Source organism: Gorilla gorilla, chromosome 7 (assembly GCF_029281585.2).
Source record: "Gorilla gorilla gorilla isolate KB3781 chromosome 7, NHGRI_mGorGor1-v2.1_pri, whole genome shotgun sequence".
NCBI lineage: Eukaryota > Metazoa > Chordata > Mammalia > Primates > Hominidae > Gorilla > Gorilla gorilla.
In genome coordinates this window covers 81,329,913-81,353,693 of record NC_073231.2, presented here as the reverse complement: position 1 = coordinate 81,353,693, position 23,781 = coordinate 81,329,913, and the positions used below count along the sequence as shown (strand labels likewise).

Genomic DNA, 23,781 nt, shown 5'->3' with positions numbered 1-23,781 from the left:
CCTTGGAACTTTGAACATAGTGAGAAAGGTAGATCCAATCCCTGCTCTTGATAGAGCCTTTAAATGAGAATCCCCCAAATAAAGGTATGTTTGCAAACTCTAATACAAAGTGCTACTAAGGAAGAGTAATGGGTATGTTGGCAAGAATTAGGAAAGCCTCTCTGAGAAAGTAGCTTTTAGTTGAGATTGTATGAATAACCAGGAATTACCTAGCTGAGACAAAAAGTATAAAAGAACATTCCAGAAAAAGGAAAAAGATATGCAAATCCTCACTACAGGAATGAATGTGGTGTATCCAAGGAATCTGAAGGCATAAAGACATAGCAGGTCATGTTCAAAGAGGTCATGCAAAGTTTACGTCAAGAGTGGTTCAATCAGAGCGCTTATTAGGAAATATGGCTCTGGGTGCTGTGTAGGGAATTTGGGGCAAGAGGCAAATCAGGAGAGCCAGGAAAGTGAGTTACTTGATCTTAGTCTAGCAAGAGATGATACAGTATTTTAGGCTGGGGTCCCTAGGAAGCAAACTCTGAGATGCAGATCAGCAGTCAGGTGACTGGTTGTAGAGTGCTGTTGGGATCAATGCCTGCAGATGGGAAAGATGCAGGATTGGACAGAGGGAGATCTCAGCCTACCCTGAAAGGTGCTCTGAAGTTTAGATGACCCCTTAGAGTTGATACGGACAAGGAGAGCAGGATTTGACACCACCATGTGGATCAGTCACTGGATATAGCTGCACCTGGAAGGGAAAAAGGGTACCCTTAGGTGACGTAAACTTCTTCAGTAGTATCAGTCCCCAAAGCGGGCTGATAGCTGAGCACCTGGGAAAATCTTAAAGGGAATTCTGGATCATGCATCACAGCATCCACCGTATGAAGGGCTGGCATAAATGGCAATGAAAATAGAGAGAAAGTAGATGGCTTTGGGAACATTTTCTAGATAGAACTGACAGAACTTGGCCATAGATTATGTATAGGGAGAGAAAGAAAAGGAGTTATTAAGGATCATAGCCAGGTTTATTTTATAACAGAATGAATATGTATAACATATTTTTATATATTTGTATTGATTAGTTAGATGAATAAATGAGTTTACACTTCAGAGGCCAGGGCTAGGTAGGGATCAAAATTTAGGAGTAATCAATAAGTAGGGTATCAGAAAAAGCATGAGCCCACATAAGAATCACTTCAAGAAAGAACATAGTATAAGAAGGTTGAGGCCAGGCACAGTGGCTCACGCCTGTAATCCCAGCACTTTGGGAGGCCGAGGCGGGTGGATCACCTGAGGTCAGGAGTTCGAGACCAGCCTGCCCAACATGGAGAAACCCCATCTCTACTAAAAAAAATATACAAAATTAGCTTGGCGTGGTGGTTCATGCCTGTAATCCCAGCTACACGGGAGGTTGAGGCAGGAGAGTCACTTGAACCAGGAGGCGGAGGTTGTGGTGAGCAGAGATCACGCCATTGCACTCCAGTCTGGGCAACAAGAGCAAAACTCTGTCTCAAAAAAAAAAAAAAAAAAAAAGAGAGAACTTTGATAAATCCTTGAGTTATGACAATAATTAAGAGAGGTTTTGTGAATCTCTTGTCCTCTGCTTGGCACATAATAAAATCTCAGTAAATCCTTGTTGCCATAATAATAATTTTTTTTTTAATTTAGCAAGGGAAACGATGCTGCCACAAAGGTGTGCTATATAGGCCTGTAAATCCATAGCCATAGACAGCAGAACAAAGGGCTCTTCTGGAACCCTTGGAAAAACTGGAACACACATGAGCTGCATGGTTGGAGAGTTGACCACTGGCACACCTGGAAATGTCTTTCAAGGAGGCATCCTTCAGAAGAGATCAGCCTGGGCTCCTGTTTGTTATTCATTCCTCGCATCTAATTTTTCAGCAATCTTCTTAGCTTTACCTTCACAATATGCCAGAATTGGATCAGTTCTCACTACCTCCACATTCTCCCTAGTGGAAGCCTTCATCCTCTCTTTCTTGGATTATTGAACATCTCCTGACTAGTCTTCCTGCTCCCCACTCCCTGCTTGCTTCCCTGAAATCTATTCTCTTCTAAGAAGTGTCAGTAAGCTTTTAAAATTATAAGGAAAACCATGCCATTTCTCTGCTCCAAATTCTCCAAAGCCCACCTGTCTCCTAACAGTGTACGAGCTAAATCCACAATCAAAGGCTGTGAGGTTGCACACAGCCTGCTCCTGCCCTCTTTCCACTGCCTACTCGCCCTTACCTCATCTCCTCCCACTCTGCCCTGCTCACTCTGCTCTGACCACACTGGTCCCTGGCTGTTCTCCATACACTCTTTGCACACTCTTTTCTTCAACCTTCTGCACTTGCTCCTCTGACAGCACCCTTCCTACAGATATCCATATAGCTGACTGCCTCCCTCACGACCTTCGAGTCTTTGCACAATGTCTCATTACAAGAAGCTGTGCCTGAATATCCTAGGAAAATCTCAACACTCTCCTTCCACTCCTGTACAACTCTGCTTCATTTTTACTCATAATATTCCTTACTCTGACATGATATATATTATAAATGTATGTTTCTATTGTCTATTTCCCAGTAGAACATAAACTTCATTAAGGTAAAAAAGGGATTCTTTGCATGGTTTGGTTAGGTTGGTTTTGTTTGGTTTACTGTTTCATTTCCAATGCCTCAAAAAGTTCTGGCTAATAACACACCTTTAATAAATATTGATTAAATAAACGAGTGGATAAATGAGTAAGTGAATGAATGAATTAAAATATAAGGAGAGTCTCTAACTCAATTTCCTAGTGAGGTACCTTCCCCACGGTGTCTCCCTTTGCGCATTTTCTAGATCTTACTTGACTAGATAAAAAGAAAAACGAAAAGACCTGTCCTGCTTTCTTAAAGGACTAGAAAGCGGACCAGGCGTAAGATCCACAAAGAGAATCTCCAGGACCCTTTGAAGCTCACATTTAGCATATGACAGCTCCATAGGTCAGTGAGGACACTGGCTGGCTTGAATATTATGGAAGACAGGAAGAACACGTTTATATGCTTCCAAAGAAGTTATTGCTCTATGTCTGGGTAATGCCAAAATAAATTTGAAAACAAAAGATCACCTCGTTCATTTTGGGCACTGTGCACGTAAAACACTTGATTAACTTTTCCTGCTGGCTTTTTTGATAGCTGTTGTTGTGGATGTATACACAAGCCTAAGGAGATAGCCTCTACTATTCATATTATTACTACACCCAAATTACAGTGGTGTTCAGTGACACTTAGCACTTGTACGCAATCTCTGAAAAGTCACCGTTTCAAGCTGTGTCATGTCAGCGTTTTGTATGTAAAATCCCGTCCTAGAATTGATCACACCCCAAATTATTATCCTTGATTGCTCAGCTTTCTCTCAGTAGCTCTGGAGTTGCCCCTGATACGGACGTCCAAAGGGCACTGATGTGGACTGCCAAATGTTTGCAGTGCACTTTAATCACTTCTCTGCGAACGAAAGCTTTCCTGTAGTTAGCAGAACCCCTTGTTCTAACTGTCGTTTGGGAAGATTTGAGAGTCTAAGCAACCTCGTTTATGTCTTATCTTTGCATTTTCCTGTATTCAGCTATTTTCTTAAAGGAAGGCCCAGGTCTGTATTATCCTACTGCCACGTATGAAGTAAAATGAGTACTCACAGCCCTGCGCCTAATCACTGAACACAGCTTTTAGTAATGTTTTACACAAGAACAGGATATTGGCAACTCAACTGTTAAGCCTTTCTGTGATTATTCTTCCTTGAGATCACTCTGATGTCACCAGTGTAATTTGAGCCTGGAGCTTTTGTTCACACTTTAAATAGCAGTCCCAGAATGATTTCACTACAGACTCTCTGGAAAGCCTGGGAGCTGAATTCCGGAAGATCCCCACATCGATGAAAGCAAAGCGAAGCCACCAAGCCATCATCATGTCCACGTCGCTACGAGTCAGCCCATCCATCCATGGCTACCACTTCGACACAGCCTCTCGTAAGAAAGCCGTGGGCAACATCTTTGAAAACACAGACCAAGAATCACTACAAAGGCTCTTCAGAAACTCTGGAGACAAGAAAGCAGAGGAGAGAGCCAAGATCATTTTTGCCATAGATCAAGATGTGGAGGAGAAAACGCGTGCCCTGATGGCCTTGAAGAAGAGGACAAAAGACAAGCTTTTCCAGTTTCTGAAACTGCGGAAATATTCCATCAAAGTTCACTGAGGAGAAGAGGATGGATAAGGACGTTATCCAAGAATGGACATTCAAAGACCAAGTGAGTTTGTGAGATTCTAACAGATGCAGCATTTTGCTGCTACCTTGCAAGCTTCTCTTCTGTCAGGACTCCAGAGGCTGGAAGGGGACCGGGACTGGAAAGGGACCAGGACTGAACAGACTGGTTACAAAGACTCCAAACAATTTCATGCCCTGTGCTGTTACAGAGGAGAACAAAATGCTTTCAGCAAGGATTTGAAAACTCTTCCGTCCCTCCAGGAAAGGATTGATGCTGATAGAAGAGCCTGGACAGATGTAATGAGAACTAAAGAAAACAGATGGCTGGAGATGACATATATCCAGGGTCACTTTGTCAGGCCCTAGGACTTAAATCGAAGTTGAACATTTTTTTTTTTTTAACCAGATAGATAGGGGAAGGGAGGAGGGAGAGGGAGGACAGGGAGAGAAAATACCATGCATAAATTGTTTACTGAATTTTTATATCTGAGTGTTCAAAATATTTCCAAGCCTGAGTATTGTCTATTGGTATAGATTTTTAGAAATCAATAATTGATTATTTATTTGCACTTATTACAATGCCTGAAAAAGTGCACCACATGGATGTTAAGTAGAAATTCAAGAAAGTAAGATGTCTTCAGCAACTCAGTGAAACCTTACGCCACCTTTTGGTTTGTAAAAGGTTTTTTATACATTTCAAACAGGTTGCACAAAAGTTAAAATAATGGGGTCTTTTATAAATCCAAAGTACTGTGAAAACATTTTATATATTTTTTAAATCTTCTGACTAATGCTAAAACATAATCTAATTAAATTTCATACAGTTACTGCAGTAAGCATTAGGAAGTGAATATGATATACAAAATAGTTTATAAATACTCTATAGTTTCTATAATTTATTTTACTGGCAAATGTCATGCAACAATAATAAATTATTGTAAGCTTTGTGGCTTTTGGTCTGTGATGCTTGGTCTCAAAGGAAAAAATAAGATGGTAAATGTTGATATTTACAAACTTTTCTAAAGATGTGTCTCTAACAATAAAAGTTAATTTCAGAGTAGCTTTATATTAATTACCAAACTTTTTCAAAACAAATTCTTACATCAAATATCTGGGAAGTTTCTCTGTCCCAATCTTAAAATATAAAATATAGATATAGAAGTTCATAGATTGACTCCTTGGCATTTCTATTTATGTATCCATTAAGGATGAGTTTTAAAAGGCTTTCTCTTCATACTTTTGAAAAATTTCTTCTATGATTACAGTAGCTATGTACATGTGTACATCTATTTTTCCCAAGCAATATGTTTTGGGTTTAGAGTCTGAGTGATGACCAAGATTCTGTGTGTTACTACTGTTTGTTTAATAGGAACAAATATAGAAATAATATTATCTCTTTGCTTATTTCCCGTTAAAACTATAATAAAATGTTTCTAGGACAGCATACGTAAATGCCTGCTATGCTTTCCTAACAAAAATAAAATTTTTCCAGAAGTTAAGCATTTTAGAAACACCTAAAGTGTTTTTCAAAATGCTGATCACAGTAAGTCAAAACAAGTGAACTACCTCACATCTGCTGGGAGGGTTACAAGTCAGGATTATAAATACTATGTTTTTAAAAAGAAAATCAAATGGCAAATTCTATTTTCAAATAGTAATTTACTCGTTCACTGAAGATAATGCAAAGCACTTTATTAAAAATGAGTTCTTTCCAAGAGAGCATTCAGGAAGATAACACATTAATATGCAAAATTGTGTGTGTGTGTGTGTGTGTGTGCATTTTTCTAGGAGGAATATTGATAATTTTCACGAGATTTGTAGAGACAGCTATAACTCCAAAAAAAGTTATAAACAGAAAAAGGGTTTGCGGAGTAGCAGGAGAATTGGAGGAAGCCTAACCCAGGCTGGGGACATCGTAGACAATTCCATAGAAATTTTCCCTGTTTCATTTTTACTGTGCTGTGTTACGGGAGTATGAAAGAGAAGGCTGTAAAGAGGCCCTTGGCTCCATAACCCTACTTTCCCGTCCTTATGAACTGAGCTTTCTTAATGTTCACTGCGTGTGCTAGAAATAACTTCCTTCTCTTGATAGGGCCCATCAGTGAAAATCTTTGTTTTCTATTCAAAAATTGAAGCACACTTGGATGCTAAATGTAGTTCAAGAGTTAAGTGTATTATACATACTCATAACTATTTACTCTGCCACTGTTGTTTTCATTAGGGTACAAAGTATATCTTCTCCTCTTTTCACATTAGCATGTATTAAGTTGTTTTCTTGCAGTATATTACGTTATTTTCTGATTTCAAGGCTGTAACATGGGAGACAAATTTAAAAGCAATTTGGATGCACTCCACAATGGTATGGAGAGTAATAACACATCCAGTAGATTATCACAAACGTGTTGTCTTTACCATTCGTGGAGAACAAAAGTCGGAATCAATTTAATTGCACAAGGATGATTTTTAGCTTCATAATACATTCATTACTTAATGTGAGGTGAAAATAAACATCATTAGAACGGGGAGGATTGGTTCAGTTTAGAAATTTATGGCACAAGGATAAACAAATATATCTCAGGACATCTCACTGTAATTGAAGAAATAAAAGCAGCAAAGATTAAATAGCTCATTAATCATATTTGTATCATGAGATCACAATAATAACTTTCACTGAGTGTTTACTCTCAGTCAGACAATTTTCCAAGTGTTTTTTTGTGTATTACTAATACATCACTTAGTTAGTGCCATGACATAAATGCTAAGGGCATGTGCATGTGTAATATAGTAATAAAACCGAAGCACAGAGAGGTGCAGTAACTTGGTCAATGACACGCAGCTAATAACTGCAGAAATCAAATCCAGGAACTCTGGCCTTCATTCCCAGCCACTAGACTATACTGGTTCTTTAGGAGAAACCAAGCTTCTCTTTTTGTTTTAAGTAACGATACTTCTATGTTAGTCAGTCATGAAGACAGGAAGGCCTGGCATCTGAAGCATCACTTTTATCAGACCTGGGTATGTTTGTCTATTTATTTGTTACATGTGCTACATGGGGAAAGAGTCTTAGTTTAATAGTTTTAATTGTATCAAGGATGTGCTTAGATATAGTCTTTCAAGCCTGCAGTTAAAATAACACTTGTATTAGCATCCTGGAACACAGGGCCATACGTAAGCTTTGGGTCTTAGTTTGTTCATTGAAGGAACTCAGAAACCATGGATTCAATATTTTATTCACTCAGTTCATCCCCTGGCCCACAGCAAAGGGGGATTTGTCCAGAAGATAGTATTTTCTGAGAAAGGGGTCCAGGGTGTATGGTTGACTATATTTTTCTCATCATTGGAGGGTAACCAGGGTACGCAATTGACATTCCCTTAGAAAATTTCATCTGCTAGTAAACTAATAATGAAGCCATGGCCTGGGGATTGCATGTTTTTTCAGAGTATTTAATTGACCTTTCTATACTCCACATGAGGGTTTCTCAGAACAGCCTGTATGGATTCCCAGCAGAACAGATGTGGGGGGCAGGGCAGCATTTGTATCTTACCCATTCATGCAACAAAAATATAGTAAGCACCCATATGTGGGAGCCTCCATGGCCAGAATGGATCCTGGTTCTCCATATCAGAAGAACAGGAAAGGTTTTTAAAAGGGGTATCACACGGTGAGAAGTGTGATGGGAGTTTAGACAAATGCTCTGGAAGCATAAGGCAGGAATTATGTGTGTGTGTGTGTGCGCGCACGAGCGTGTGTTTGTGTGTGTGTGTGTGCGCGCGCGTGTGTTTGTGTGTGTGTGTGCGCGCGCGTGTGTTTGTGTTTGTGTGTGTGTGCTTGTGTGTGTCTGTGTCTGTATGTCTGTGTGTTTGGGGAGTAGCAGGAGAATTGGAGAAGGCCTAATCCAGTTGGAGGAGACCCTAGCAAATTCCACAGAGAATTTTCCCTGTTTGAAAGTAGGAGTTGGGGGAGTAGAGAGAAAAATTTTTATTTCAGCCTATGCCTATAGTATTTGCAAAGACAAGGAGGCAGGAAAGAGTACTTGAGAATCTCCAGGCGGTTCAGTCTGACTAGGGGCCTAAGCATTCCCAGCTAATAATTAGGAAGGCAGCCAGGGCCGGGTGCCGTGGCTCACTCCTGTAAGCCCAGCACTTTGGGAGGCCGAGGCAGGCAGATCACTTGCGGTCAGGAGTTCCAGACCAGCCTGGCCAACATGGTGAAACCCTGTCTCTAGTAAAAAATACAAAAATTAGCACGGTGTGGTGGTGCGTGCCCGTAATCCCAGCTACTTGAGAGGCTGAGGCGTGAGAATCACTTGAACCTGGGAGGCGGAAGTTGCAGTGAGCCCAGATCGCGCCACTGTACTCCAGCTTGGGCTGCAGAGCGAGACTCCATCTTGAAAAAAAGAAAGGCAGCTGGGTTTTAAATGACAAGTGTAAGTATTAATTTTATATATTCTGGAGGTAATAGAGAAACATTAAAAGTAACATTTACTGTCTAGCTACTGTGTATTGGGTCCTAGGAAAAGATACGGTTAATAGCTTGAAAAATAATCCACCATCTAGCAGTTGAACTTGGTCAGATTCTGCAGAACTCTGTAGCTTCACACTGAATGAAAAGCTATAGAGGACCTTTGCAGTTCAATAACAGTGGGCAGCAATGTGGCAGCTGAAGATAAAACAGAAGTAAAAGATTATGAAGAAAAGCATTGTGAGGCCAGATTGTGGAAACAGCAAACTAACATATTGCCCAATTAAATATTTAAGAAATTGTGACTACACCTGATCCTTATAATGAGTCTTATTATTTAACAAGTATTATAAATAAATGGTTATAAGCTCTTTTTTTTTGTCTTGAAAAACTCTTCTGCAAACAGTTTCCAGATATTTTAAGTGATTATCATGGGTAATGCAAATGTGTTCTATTTCAATGTCTATACACATTGACAGTGGATATGGTTCAGCAAAGTACTGGCAAAACTATGTTACAGAGCTTTGGAAATAAGCATCCTGTGCCAGTAAGATTTAGCAGTGTTGTTGTCGTTGTTGTTGTTTAAATTAAAAGTGGATGAGTAATCAGAAGACTTTTAGTGTAGCTGCTTTCTCCCCTCTGTACTCCTTACACACACACAAGCATGCACACACACATACACACACATGTGCACACAGACACATGCACACACATGTGCACACACACACTACAGACACATAATCCTACTAGAAGCATATCAGTTTTTTTCCCTGAGCTTTTGTTTCCTCATCTGTGGACAATAGCATCGTGTTGAGCAAACAACCCCAGACTGAGCCTGGAATTCTGGGGTTTTTCCCGACCCTGCCTTAGACAAATTCCTTTTTTATCTCTGGGTTTCATCTGTAAGAAAAAAAACAGCTAGACCAGATGGATGATGTCTGTGACCTTTATCAGCTCTTATATTCTACATCAATGGGAAATAGCAACTGTGCCACCTTACGTGATAGGATTTTTTTCTGGACCAGTTGGTATTCCATATATGATAAGAATTTCTCTTAAGTATGATAAAGGCCTAATTTAAAAGTTTTCATCTTTAGCCAGTGGTTGCTGAAGGCACAATGTGAGGAAAATCAGTTTTTGTATGTATATCTCTGCTTTTTAATAGCCTGCCTCCATTCTGGTTGGTTGGTGCCTGTGCCAGGGCTGGCTGGCTGGCAATATTTTGACTATCTCTTCCATAGCCAAGCAATGACAGAGTCACTGAGACAATCTCCACTGTTGGTGAGAATTGCATTCATATGTAAAGTTTTAAAAATAGAGATTCTTGGTCCCAAACTCTCCAGGCATTGTTTTTAGGACTAGGTATTTGTACAAAGCTCTACAGTCAACTATAAAGAACATGAGATATATGGAACTATTTCTTATGTTACATTGGCTCTTCTGTTGGTAGCACTTCATAATATAAAGACCAAGAAAGAGGGTTTGATTTCATGGCATTAGTTAGAATTTGTTTTACCATATTAATTCTGTCATTAATTGAAAATGATACTGATAGGGTTTGGCTCAGTGTCCCCTCCCAAATCTCCTCTTGAATTGTAATCCCCACAGGTTGAGGGAGGGACCTGGTGGAAGGTGATTGGATCATGGAGACAGTTTCCCCAATGCTGTTCTTGTGATAGTGAGAGAGTTTTCATGAGAGCTGATGGTATAAAAGTGGCAGTTTCCCCTGACCTCTCTCTCTCCTGCCATCATGTAAGACGTGCCTTGCTTCCCTTTCACCTTCCGCCATGATTGCAAGTTTCCTGAGGCCTCCCCAGCCATGTGGAACTGTGAGTCAATTAAACCTCTTTTGTTTATAAATTATCTAGTCTCAGGGAGTATCTTTATAATAGTGTAAAAACAGACTAATACAGATACCCTCCAAAAATAAATATATTTTGAGGAGAATAATTACAGTATGTATTTATGTTAATTAATTCATTCTGGGTTTTTTCTTTCTTGAATTTCGGTCTGATATTTATCTACCCTGATACATGTATGCTTGACCAAAAAGAAAGCTTCTGTTTCTTACCACTACCTATCCTTTAAATTTTTTTGCAATTTGTCTATGTTTATTATTTATGCCCAGGTTTTATCATCTGAAAGATTCCAGAGAAGCCTAGTGATCCTGAAGGGTACTGGCAGCCACAGTATCTGAAATGCTGTGTCTGAGGACCATCTTCCCCTGACATTGCAGAATACCTAGGACAGAACAACTGTTTCCAGGCCTACTCTTATTACAGTCTCCTTGGGGACTTTTAAAATCCAGGCCTTTGGACTTAATGATTCAGAGTTTCTGGGGCTGGACACCTGCTAGCTCCATGCTTCACTCACTCACCAGGTGATTTTGCTGCTCAGTCATATTGAGAAGCACTGACCTAGATTAAAATCACAAACTGTGCACGGTGTGAGGACACGGCTCATTTCAGTTCATCCATGTATCCCCAGGCATATTGCAGGCCTCAATACCTTTCGGACCGAACAACTGCAGCAAAATGTGACTAGGACTTTATTGTGGAATACCTTATTCCTACTATCTCTAATTCAAATAATACCATCATTTTGATTTTGCTCTAAATTTTATTTGTTTGAAGAAATCCTACCAACTCACAATGATCACATCATTATCTAACTCCCATCAGGCTCCCATAAAGCATACGGTTGCAGCAATGAAAACACATTTTTCCAAAGAATGTAAGGGCTGTCTCCCCCTAAATATATTTACCACTTGCCTGCTTAAATGGAGATTCATTTCTTAGTCCAGAGAAATTTGTCTTTTCAAAAGTAAGAATTAGGCTGGGTGTGATGACTCACGCCTGTAATCCCAGCACTTTGGGAGGCCGAGGCAGGAGGATCTCTTGAGCTCACGAGTTCAAGACCAGCCAGGGCAACATGACAAAACCCTGCCTACAAAAAAATACAAGGATGGTGAGGCTGAGGTGGGAGGATTCCTCGAGCCTAGGCAGTCGAGGCTGCAGTGAGCTGTGATCGCACCACTGCACTCCAGCCTGCGCAACAGAGTGAGACCCTGTCAAAAAAAAAAAAAAAAAAAAAGAATGAGTAGCACTTATCACTAGCAGTCACTTCTATAAACTAGAATACTAGCATTTAACAAAGCACTTTCTTCCTAACAGCAAATATCTTCCACTGAGATCGTGTGGTTTTAATCATACAAGGAGAGTGGCAGAAGAACAGAAAGATTGAAACCAAGGACAGAGAACACCTGAAATTGGTAAGGAAGAAAACAACCAAAGGTAGTATTTCACTAAGAAAAACATCTTAATTTTTCCTAGCCCTGGTCTTGGCTGTTACATAGTGGGATAGCTCAATGTGCGTACAGCGTGGTTGGCAGTAGAAAGATCAGTAGAGGAGTTTATAGGGTTTACGAAGACCTGGATTCTAATCCTGCCTCAGCTATTTATGAGGTATGTGTAAATTTTGAGTAAATTACTTAATGTCTCATAACCTCACTTTAACATTTATAAAATAGGGACAATAATACCTTCTGTATTAGTTTACTAAGGCTTCTGTAACAAGGTACCACCAACTGGGTGGCTTAAACAACAGAAACTTACCTCTTCACAGTTCTGGAGGGGGAAAGTCTGAGATCAAGCTGTCAACTGGGTTGGTTTCTTCTTGGCTTGTACATGGCCATCTTCTCCCTGTGTCTTCACATGGTCTTCCCTCTGTGTGTGTCCATATCCTAATCTCCTCTTCTTATAAGGACATTAGTTATATTGAATTAGGGCCCACTTTAAATACTTTAGTCTAACTTACCAACCTCTTTCAAGGCCCTGTCTCTAAATGCAGTTGCATTCTGAAGTACTGGGGATTAAGACCACAACACGTAAATTTTGGTTGGGGAAACAGAGTTCAGCTCCTAACATCTTTGTATTTCTTTCTCTTGCTTGTTGTAAGCATAACATAAGGCAACATATGTGAAAACACCCACAAGTTAAGTATGATATCTGTGAAGGTAAGGCCCTTGGGGACCAGGACAACACTTTGCTCATGGTTGAGTTCTACAAAGCTTCTTGCACAGGCTCTGGCGTGGGGTGGGTTCCTCATAAGTGTTTTCTGAACATGAACACACAAATATCCCTTAAAAATGAGGTATTTGTTTATTAACCTCTGAAGTCAACATCTGTACCCTTTTTGTCTCTTAAGCATCTCTAAGGAGGGCTAAGTCAACAGTGTTCCATTAGCATTGAATAGCTGAACCCGGGGATGAACCACAGTTCATGCTGAAAGAGCCATGTCGAAATGGCATTGTGCAATGGTGCATTTCTGCCACTAAAAACTTTGTTTGCTTTTCATTATACAGGAATGGCTTCAAATGTTCAGTGGAAGTGAACAAGTTCTCTTATTGTTTTCTCCTATTCTCCTTCCAGCTTCAGGGTCATATGTCACAGCGCTGGGCATTTCATTTGGGTGAGTGAAAGGAGGGAAGGGAGCAACGCTGGGAAGGTTTAAAATCTCCAAGTGATATACGAGGAAAAAGGCTGTGCTCATCACAAAAGTAATTCTATCTATCTTACCTTATATAGTAAGAATTTCAGCATGAATAGAATGAGTTTAGAGTGCTTCATAATCTGTGCTCAAGAAGTGTGGGAATCTTGGTGGAATAGAGCCCTGCACGATGTTGTTGGAGATCAAATGCCATTGGCTACTATCTAATTTCAATTTGAGAAGAAAATTACTAAATGTATATCATATCAACTCTGAAGACCCTATTACTTTGACACAGAAAAATAACTTCATAAAATCAATTGACTAAAATAAATTAGCCAAGCAAGGGTGGGATACCTTGTGGCCAAAATAACAGTCTGAATATCTGGTTTTTAACTTTTCATTGTTAATGATCACATGATCGTGCTGAGTAGACATAAGCCAGTGTTGTCATTTCATTCTACATATATTTGGAAGATGAAGATACCTACATCCTCACCTTGTTTACAGGATCAAAGAGGCCTGGGATTCTTCAATGATTATCTAGCCTGGCATGTGGACTCTCTGTCATCCTTGAGGGACATCAAGACCAGGATTCTGTATATATTGGATAGATTTCTTATGTATTTCAGTTACTATTCCTTTATACCTTTAAAAAAATTTAAATTGATATAAGAAAGTGATTAAATTTTTCTCTTTCAATTTTAGGGGCTCATTTTTGCTGTTAGAGAGGTTTGTAAAAATTCAACACAAATAAGACAGAGCTGGTTACTTGGGCAGGACAAGTGCATGCCAGAGGCATAACCACTCAAAACTCTGCTCTTCAGCTAAGAAACACCAGAAATTCAATACTCTAGGCACCATGGTTGAGAGATGGGAAGACTTAATTATGCCAACTAAACTCTCAGCCTGCAATATGAACAAGGACCAGGCTTGGTGGCTCACACTTGTAACCTCAATACTTTGGGAGGCCAAAGTGGGAGGATTTCTTGAGCCTAGGAGTTTAAGGCCATCCTGGGTAACATAGCAAGACTTCATCTCTACAAAAAATTTTATAATTAGCTGGGTGTGGTGCCATGTGCCTGTGGTCCCAGCTACTTGGGGGCCTGGCTGAGGTGGGAGGATTGCTTGAGCCCAGGAATTTGAGGCTGCAGTGAGCCAGGACCATGCCACTGCACTCCAGCCTGGGTGACAGAGTGAGACCCTGTCTCAAAACATAATAAATAAATTAATTAATAAATAAACAGATAATGTAGGACCATTAATTTATTCATCCATAGGAAAAATTTAAGTGCCAAGGAGGAGGAAAAATTATAAGTGAAAGCCAAGCAAGATCAAGAGTCTTGAAGGCAATTTCTCCCTGGTTTTGGCAAGGTTTGAAGGATTAGCTTCACAGCAGAGACCTCTTAGCTACTGACCACTACAACATTTACCTTTTGCTGCATAACAAGCTGCCCCAGTGCTTAGCAACTTAAAATGACAAGCATTCAATTTAACTCATGATTCTGTGGGTCAGCTTGGGTTCTTCTGGCCTGGGCCAACTCAGCTCTTGTCTGCTGAGCTCTCTCAGGCATCTGTGGTCAGTTGGTAGCTGGGTGATATAGGATGACTTCACTCACCTGTCCGATTGGCAGGTCGTTGGCCACGGCATCTTGACTCTCTTCCACCATTTTTTGCAATCTGCCATATTAGCACTTAGGGGCTTTCATCATAACAGTGCTGGATAAGCATTTGTCAAATTCTTTCTCTTTGCTCTGTTTGTAGACACCATGCTCACCATCTTCTTTCTTTGTGACATTATCTTTTCTGGAACAGGGCGCACTATAAATGACCACATTTTACCTTATTCATCAGAGTCACCCTCCAGGCCTTCTTCCCTGAACTGAGATTCAATTAGTTCATGAAACTCAGTCACTCATTTAGAAATATATTTTTATTGACTCCCATGGCTAACAAATTTGATTCACCAAACTCAGTCACTCATTGAGAAATACTGTTTACTCACTCCCATCACTAACTAATTTTTTCTATAATGTGTGAATGTTACCAATGTAATATTCAGAGAATATTCACTGTGGTTTTTCTGTAATTTCTTGATGGTGCAGAGATGGCAGAGACATCTCTCTTATCCTCAGGTACCCATGGCAGTGCCAAAGCAGTTGAAGGGCATGAGCAGATTTCTGAAAAATCATAACTGCCGTAAACCACCCTTTCTTAGTGCCAGCTTCCTTATGAAATATATAGATGCATACCACTGAATATCTGAGCTTGTTCCTCTCGTTAACCTCACTTTGTGGAAAGGTTTTTAAATCAACTGCTAAAAATGCCTGTTCTTTTCTCTGGACAGTGGACATGGAGAGACATGAGCTGAGGGAGACAGACTGACTCAGGGAAAAGAATTAATGGAAGCACATGGCTCCCGCGGGCAGGAAATGCTTTGATAGACCTTTTCCTCTTTTTGTTACCAGGAGGACCTTGACAATAGACTCCACCTTGGAGCAGCTGCTCTGTCCCCCGTAGGATGATCACAGCACATTTTCCTTGTCAGACTTGGAGTCTGCACCAGGGAGTGCTCAGGAAGGGACCAGTACAATGTTGGGGATCTGCCCTTGAGCCTCCAAGCTGTGCGATGGGTGGAGACGTCACCCCAATACACTCACAAATCCTTTTGGCACACGCTTCAGGAAGACCATCTGCTTTCGTTGTTCCTCTGACCTTTTGTTAGCACCCACCCTAAATTGGAAATAAATTGCCAGAAGAAATCTGAAGCCTAAAGCAGTTTTAGACCCTGTTGTCAAAGCAAGTCAAATTAGTAAGTGTTGGTTTAGCACCTAACATGTATCCCAAATTGTGCTAGATGTTGGCAGTGGAAGGAATATTTTTTCAATGTCTAAATAGCTTCAGGACTATATACGATCTTGAATAATTTAATTTAATCTTTTCAAAATTTCTACAAGGCAAGTATTACTATGTGCATCTGATAGATCAGGAAACTGAAGCTCTGGAGGTTCACGAACTTTTCTGGTGCTAGTCTAACTTCGTAAGGTAGGAGAGTATAAAGTCAGACTTCCATCTCGATTTCATATATGATTTTATGTCAGCTCTGATGTATTCTCAAGTCTGACGCTTAACTGCTTTTTTTCCCATAGTCTTATATACCATGTCTAAGAGGCTCTATGAAACATCGGCAAAGAAGAGACCTGGTTCTAGCCCCATTCTGATAGGTGACATGGGATAAGGCACTTAAAATTCTGGGTTTCATCTTCTTCTGGAACATAAGAGACTAAATGAGATGACAGACCTTCTAACTCCTAAATTTATAACTGTGTTACAAAATGTGGTATGGGCTCCACATTCATTAGGATGGCAAGTAAAAAAAATGGAAAAGAAGTATTGAAGAGAAGGTGGAGAAATTAGATCCATTGTGCACTACTGGCAAGATTGTAAAATGGCACACCCATTGTGGAAAATAGTTCAACAGCTCCTCAAAACATGAAGCGTAGAATTGTCACAGAAATCCTGTAATTCCACTTCTGGTAATATATAAAAAAAATGAAATTAGGAACATGAGTAGATACACCTGTGTTCCTAGCAGCATTATTTACAATAGTCTAAATGTGAGAACAACACTCATGTTCATCAACACATGAATGGATAAACAAAAAATGGTATATACATACAATGGAATATGAACCATCCTTAAAAAGGAAGAGAATTCTAACACAGGCTACAACATGGGTCAACCTTGAAGACATTATTGCAAAGTGAATTAAGTCAATCATAAAAGAACAAATACTGTATGATTCCACTTATATGAGATGCCTCGAGTAGCCAAATTCATAGAGGCTGGGCTCAGGAGAGGAGAAATGAGGGGTTAATGTTTAGTGGGTACAGCGTTTCAGTTTGGGAAAAGAGAAGAGCTCTGGAGTTAGATGATAGTTTCTCAGCATTTAAATGTACTTTATGCCCCTAAACTATTTACCTAAATGTAGTTGAAGTGGTAAATAAAGCTACAATTTAAAAAAGGAAGTTAAAAAAATGTGGTTTGAATTTCAGTAACAAAACACAATAATTCAAAAAAGAATTCACTTTTTTTTTAGAAATGTTCGCATCATTCAATTTCCAAATTATTTAGTGACCTTTAAAATATTGCAGATTTACAGGCTTACAGGGGGACTAAGATTACACTCATCTGCATTATAAGCCACAGTGAAAAGGATGAGAAGTTATCCTGGCAAAAGATGGAGAAAGGAGCATTTTAAAGAGGGGAACTAGTTTAAAACAAGATTCTATTTTGGAAAAAGCATAACATGTTCAATAAAATTAGAGCAATTTTCTGGAGCAATGTTGCTTAAACTCAGAGAGCAGGAGAAAGAATAGCATGAGCTGGAAATGGAGATAGGCAGGGCCAAAGCACTTGAGGCTGGGTTAGAGTTTACATTGTGTTATAGATAATGCTAATAGAGCCATTGTAGACTTTCAAGCTAGAGAATATCAATATTTTTATTCGTGTTTTTAAAAGGTCAAGCTGGCAGCATTTTGGGGAAGAACCAGAGGGTAGAGAGCGTAACATGCTTTAGGCAGCTACTGTAGTTGTCTAGATTAGAGCATATGAAGAAGAGATGGAAAGTAGTTGAGTGTCAGAGGTAATTAGGGAGAAAGCATCACCAGAATTTGAAGATGCATTGGCTTCATCCTCTGCATTATGATTTCCCAATTAATCATTTCCCTCCGGGGTCATAGTCACCTTCACTGGGCATCTTCCACTAGAGTGCTGCAATAGCTAAAGGAGTTCACTGCCTTCTGCTCTTACCCTTCAGTGGGTCTTTTATATTACAGCTAGATTTAGCTTTCTAAAATGCCACTCTACACACATAACTTCCCTGCTCAGCACTTTCAAAGTCTACCCATTGCCTACAGTATTAAGTCCAGCTTCCTTAGCTGGGCATTCAAGGCCCATTGTAATCTGGTCTCTCTAAACCTACCTAGCACATTGCTTTAACATGGACTGGCCAGCCACAGTGGCTAATGCCTGTAATCCCAGCACTTTCCCAAACTACCTCCCAGGCCGAGATAGGTGGGTCACCTGAGCCCAGGAGTTCAAGGCCAGCATGGGCAACGTGGCAAAACCCTGTCTCTACAAAAATACAAAAATTAGCTGGGTGTGGTGGTGTGCACCTGTAGTCCCAGCTACTCGGGAGGCTAAGGTGGGAGGATCAAGATCGCTTGAGCCCGGGAGGTTGAGGCTGGAGTGAGCATGATTATGCCCTCACTGCAAAAGAGCAAGACCCTGTCGCAAAAGCACAAAATAAATAAATAAATAAATGTGGACTCAGTTAATTAAAAAAAAAACTTTCTTCAGCATCTATCACAGGCCAGATTAACTAACTTGTCACAAAGCATTCCTGCTGCTTCATTTTCTTTTTCTGTCTTATTTATATTTGATTTTTAGAAATATATAGAATATACCATACGTATAAAGGAGAAATATAAAATGCAGGTGCAGGTTAAAGACTACTGTAAAAAACACTACCTAGCTTAAGACTAGACCCTTTTTAATATATCTGAAGATCTGTGTGCTCTGATCACTCTTCCTACACTCCCCTAAACATTATCTTGGATTTTATATTTATTCCCATTCTATCTTCCTGGAATGCCCTTGCCCTTCTTTTTTTTTTTTTTTTTTTTTTGAGACAGAGTTTAGCTCTTTTTGCCCAGGCTGGAGTGCAGTGGCGCGATCTCGGCTTACTGCACCCTCTGCCTCCCAGGTTCAACCGATTCTCCTGCCTCAGCCTCCAGAGTAACTGGGACTACAGGCGCGTGCCACCACGCCTGGCTAATTTTTGTATTTTTAATAGAGACGGGGTTTCATCGTGTTGGCCAAGATGTTCTGGATCTCCTGACCTTGTGATCCACCTGCCTTGGCCTCCCAAAGTGCTGGGATTACAGGCGTAAGCCACCGCTCCCAGCTGCCGTTGCCCTTCTTGTTGCTTTAATACCATTCTTCCTCTGTCCTGGCCCAGAATTTAGAAAGATTTTTCTGAAGATTTTAGCTCTTACTAAGTACAGCTAGTGTTGTCTCCATCATCCATGGGCACTGGCATCTTCTGTCATTAATGCTAGTAATCTTTTTATGTGTCAGTGGAAGCAGAAATCTCATTTTCTCTTGAGAAGGTGCTTGGTATGCAGAGCTTGTTGCTGCTGATGGGATCAATACTCATGTGCTTTGTTCAGAGTGGTCAGATGGTCTGAGGGACCAGGGTGCTGAGAGGTGGTGGCAGGGAGACATTCTCAGGAACCAGACGGGGAAGGTAGAAAGTGCCTGGCATGCCATGAATAGTTGTTGAACTGGTGAATTAATGAATGATTGACAACTCTTTCTGGTCTACAATACTGAACTATAAGCAACGTGAGGATAGGCTACTGTGTGACCCAGTGATTCATAGTCACAACTCAGTTCAGTTGAGTTATTTCTTGAGTACCAGGTTCAAGAGATGCAACGACAAATAGGTCTGTTTTAAAATATCAGCAGTGGGGTCAGGGGAAAGTGGGAGGAGGGAGGAAGGCAGACACATAGATCAATCATTGTAACAGGGCAGCAAGCACAACCAAAGAAAAATACGATCATCAATCAGAGGAGGAAGCGGTTAATGTTTCCAGGAGAAAGTATTGATTGCCTAGAGTTTACTCCCACCCAGTTTGAAGAATCCTACTTGGATTCCACTGCAGCATTTTCTCCCTCTGATTCTCCAGCCTCCTCCTTGCACCCTGCCTGGGATTCTGTGCTCCAACCACTTTGGCCCAGGTTACCATCTTCCAACAGGCCCCGACTTTTCATCCTCTGTGTTCTACCCAGTGCGTCTCAAATTTTAAAGCATCTACAAATCACCTGGGGATCTTGCTAAAATGCAAATTCTGACTTGGTCTGGGAAGTGTGCCCTGAGGCCTGAGCATCTGCATTTCTAACAAGCTCCCAGGTGATGCCAAAGCTGCTGCTCTGCAAACCAAAGCTTGGAACTGCAAGGCTACTCTCTCCGCCATGAAATACTGTTCTCTTCCCACACTCTTACTCAAATCCTCTACATTTCTATGAGCTAAGTCAAATGTCTTCCCTGTGATGACATCTCCTCAGTTTCAGGATGGGGCATCAGTGCCGTTTTTCTCTCCACTCCCTGGCAAATCTTTCTCTCCAAGTCTTTTTCCTCAACGAACTGAAGGCTCCTTGAGGGAAGGACTTGGTCACGTTCATCCAAACCCCTGGATGGTGTCTGTTATAGAGTTGGGCCTTAAATACTTGCTCCATTGAATTTGAATTGAACTTAAAATATTATGGCAGTCCTGGGACAGTGGCTTGCACCTGCAATCCCAGCACTTTGGTAGTCTAAGGTGTGTGGATCACCTGAGGTCAGGAGTTTAAGACCAGCCTGGCCAACATGGCAAAACCCTGTCTCTACTAAAAATACAAAAATTAACTGGGCATGGTGGCAGACGCCTATAATCCCAGTTACTCAGGAAGCTGAGGCAGGAGAATCACTTGAACCCGAGAGGTGGAGGTTGCAGTGAGCCGAGATCGTGCCATTGCACTCTAGCCTGGGCAACAAGAGTGAAACTCCATCTCAAAAAAAAAAACAAAAAACATATATATATATAGCATATGGATTAAATGTGTATTTGTGTGCTTATATAAGTGTGTTTGTGCATGTGTCCTATTCAATGTACTATGTACTATACAATATACTATAGATATAATGTATACATACATTGTACATACATACATTGTATAATATATACAATGTACTATATAATGACTAGATCAGAATACATAGACAAACCAGGTCATTTTAGCATTGTGTCACCATGAATTATAATAAAATATAAATTAACATAGATGATAATGATCAGGGTGGCAGAAATTACCTCCAATATAAATTTGATGAAGGCAAAACACTTTTTTTCTAGTAGGTCACTGGGTCCCCCTGAGTCTAGGCCCGTGTCATGTATGTTGTAATAATCAGTAAATATTTGTGGAATTCTAAATGAATAAAGGGAGAAGGTACTGAACTTTAGTTCTATGAATAAACACAATTGTAACCCCTGGAAAAGGAAGTGGTTAAAGCTATGTTAAGATCTAAGACAAAAACAAAAATAAACAATAATAAAGACAAGCCAAAAAAAATCTGAAAATCTTCCCCTATAGTGAATGCACATCACATTTTTTTTTCACTAAGAATATCTTCTTACATGGCAGCAAAACTAAATTGAAGACATTTTTCCATGTGAATTGTTTTTTCCTAAAATATCAAATTGTTGTAGATCAACAAAAACTTTGTTTTTCTTACTATTGAATATCAAAAAAGACCCAGTTAATTGCAAACATAAACACTTTTTCCTTGCCTCTCCTTCAGTTTTGCTGATGAGGGAGATTTTGCAGCTTTACTTGGTACCAAAATAGCTCTGTTTTGCAGACCATTATCATCTTCAAAGGGCGGGGCAATTATAATGAACTAGAACACAGGAAGTTTACCATTTCTCAGTATTAAAATAGAATTCCTTATTACACAGATGCTTCTCCCAAAAAGGAAAAGCAACTAGAATTTTTACTTTCTTCAATCTGTTGATATTACTGTGCTGTATTAATATAGTAAGGCATTCGTGTCATTAATACTTGGGAAATGCTGCTTCATTCTCTATTTTTATTTGAATGATGTTTCAAAAAATAATTCAAAAACGTTTATTGCCTAAGAAACATTTTAGTCAGCACTGCTTAGCTGAAGCCAGCATTAAAAACACAACCTTTTTAGAACTCCACTTTTTTTATGTAAAGCATTAAGTGGTAACCTAGTAGCAGGATTTGGAATCAAGAATAACATTTGCTGAGTGGCTACTGTAAGACTGATTCAGTATAAACACAATCTCACTTGATTCCCATAATAATCTTTGCAGGTATCTATCATCATTCCCATTCTGCAATGAGGAAATGCTGTCAGAGTGATTAAGTAATTTGCCCATGATCTCACATAGTAAGTACTGCAGGTGAAATTCTGACTTCTCTTCTCGTTGCCAAAGCCTACATACATCCCTCTCTATCAAGAGGCCCTTATAAAGCTACCATCTATTTTATTAAAATGTCATGTCTGTGTAAGAAGCTTAACACACAAGGCTGTCTGTATCTTAGATAACAGAATCTCATTTTGTTCATTTCTTCTATAAACATTTCCTGGGTTTTTCCTACGTACTTGGTAATGTGCTGAGTGCTAAAACCAGAGATAAAATACAGTAGAATCAGGAGAGACAGCCAATTCAAAGACAAATGTAATTTCAAATTGCCAATGTTTCACTGCTTTTGAGTTACAAAAATGCCAACTTTATATGATTTATACTAAAATATGTTATCCAATAAAGAGAATGGCACATTTTGTTCCAATTATTCCAACTCAATATTTTAGAAAAGTAAACAGATTTCTGTGTGATTTCCCAGCATTTTGATTATACTGGCTATGTATATAAATGTTTCTTTTGGTTTATAGGAAGCCTGTCTTCTCCGGGGAACACAGCACTCAGAACCGTCTCGGCCCCTGCATAAGCCTGCATGAGCCTGGGCTCTGGGGACCCATCCTCGTGCATCATTCGTTGGCTCTGTGACAATGGGCACATCGTTTAACCTCTCTTGGCTTCATTCTCCTTACTGGAATGATGGAGAGAGTTTTGCCTATTTCAGAGGCTTGCTTTTCTATACGTGAGCCTATAACTAACTTGTCTTAAGAACTTCCACTCCTTCCATACTCTGATTTAAATTTGAAGGCATCAAAACAAAAACAATCAAGATTTCAGATTCCAAATACTTCCATTTTCAATTTTTATTATGATTAGAATTTCTTATGAATGAATTTCTGTTTTGTAATTTTAGCATTGCCCTAAGGGGGGAAAAAGGCAGTTTATCACCATGCAGTATATTTTTCAGACAGCCTCTCTTTGACAAACTGATTTTTGTCAGTCTCAACTGACTCACCAATTCCAAATCCCAGGGCTTCCCTGGGAAACTTCCTTGGATCATGGCTCTGCCACACAGGACCGACATCCCAGAGGCCAAAGCAACCTGCTATAAACTGAGATCATTGCTCAGCAAGCTGGTACCACATGCAAGGAGTCTCAAGAGCTAACAGGAAATGATTCAAGACCAGAATTAGCCAGAGCAAGTGTGTTAGCTTCCTCTGCGCATGGGATAATAAGGAGCTTGCATCACCAACCTTCTGTGAATAGCCTACTCAGTGATTCAACAGGTTTCAAAAATTGTGAAATAAGGGATGTCTCTTGCATGTTGTACTTTGGAAGTCTCTACCTGAGGACAAAGGAAGTACCCAGGAGTAGGCATCATTCCACTTTTGTACCGTCTTCCACTATGTTTACATGGGTCCTCACTGAGAAAAAGGTATTAAAAGTGAGATGGAAAGAATAGGTCAGCTAGGTGAAAAATAGGAGGAAGAGACAGAAGGATCTGGGTTACAAAAGGCTGAGACCAGGCCGGGCACGGTGGTTCACTCCTGTAATCCCAGCACTTTGGGAGGCCGAAGCAGGTGGATCACGAGGCCAGGAGATCGAGACCATCC

At 40.1% G+C, this 23,781-nt stretch overlaps 1 protein-coding gene and 1 long non-coding RNA gene across 3 annotated transcripts in view; both read left to right on the top strand.

Annotated features, from left to right (window-relative positions):
• The window catches only part of LOC134759031 (uncharacterized), a 69,386-nt gene extending 45,914 nt beyond the window's left edge, over positions 1-23,472 (top strand). Inside the window, exons 4-8 of one of the 2 annotated variants that reach the window (XR_010134883.1) lie at positions 11,860-11,957; positions 13,117-13,244; positions 15,643-15,986; positions 22,118-22,194; positions 22,702-23,472. This is a non-coding gene — a long non-coding RNA (uncharacterized lncRNA). Of the gene's footprint in view, positions 1-10,814; positions 11,067-11,859; positions 11,958-13,049; positions 13,245-15,642; positions 15,987-22,117; positions 22,195-22,701 lie in introns of both variants that reach the window. The other variant, XR_010134882.1, reaches the window with a different exon arrangement.
• TCIM (transcriptional and immune response regulator) lies at positions 3,771-5,284 on the top strand. The gene has a single exon (XM_004046936.5). It carries the CDS (start codon positions 3,895-3,897, stop codon positions 4,213-4,215), a length of 321 nt encoding a protein of 106 aa, XP_004046984.1. The 5' UTR covers positions 3,771-3,894; the 3' UTR covers positions 4,216-5,284.
• Positions 23,473-23,781: the final 309 nt, after the last annotated feature.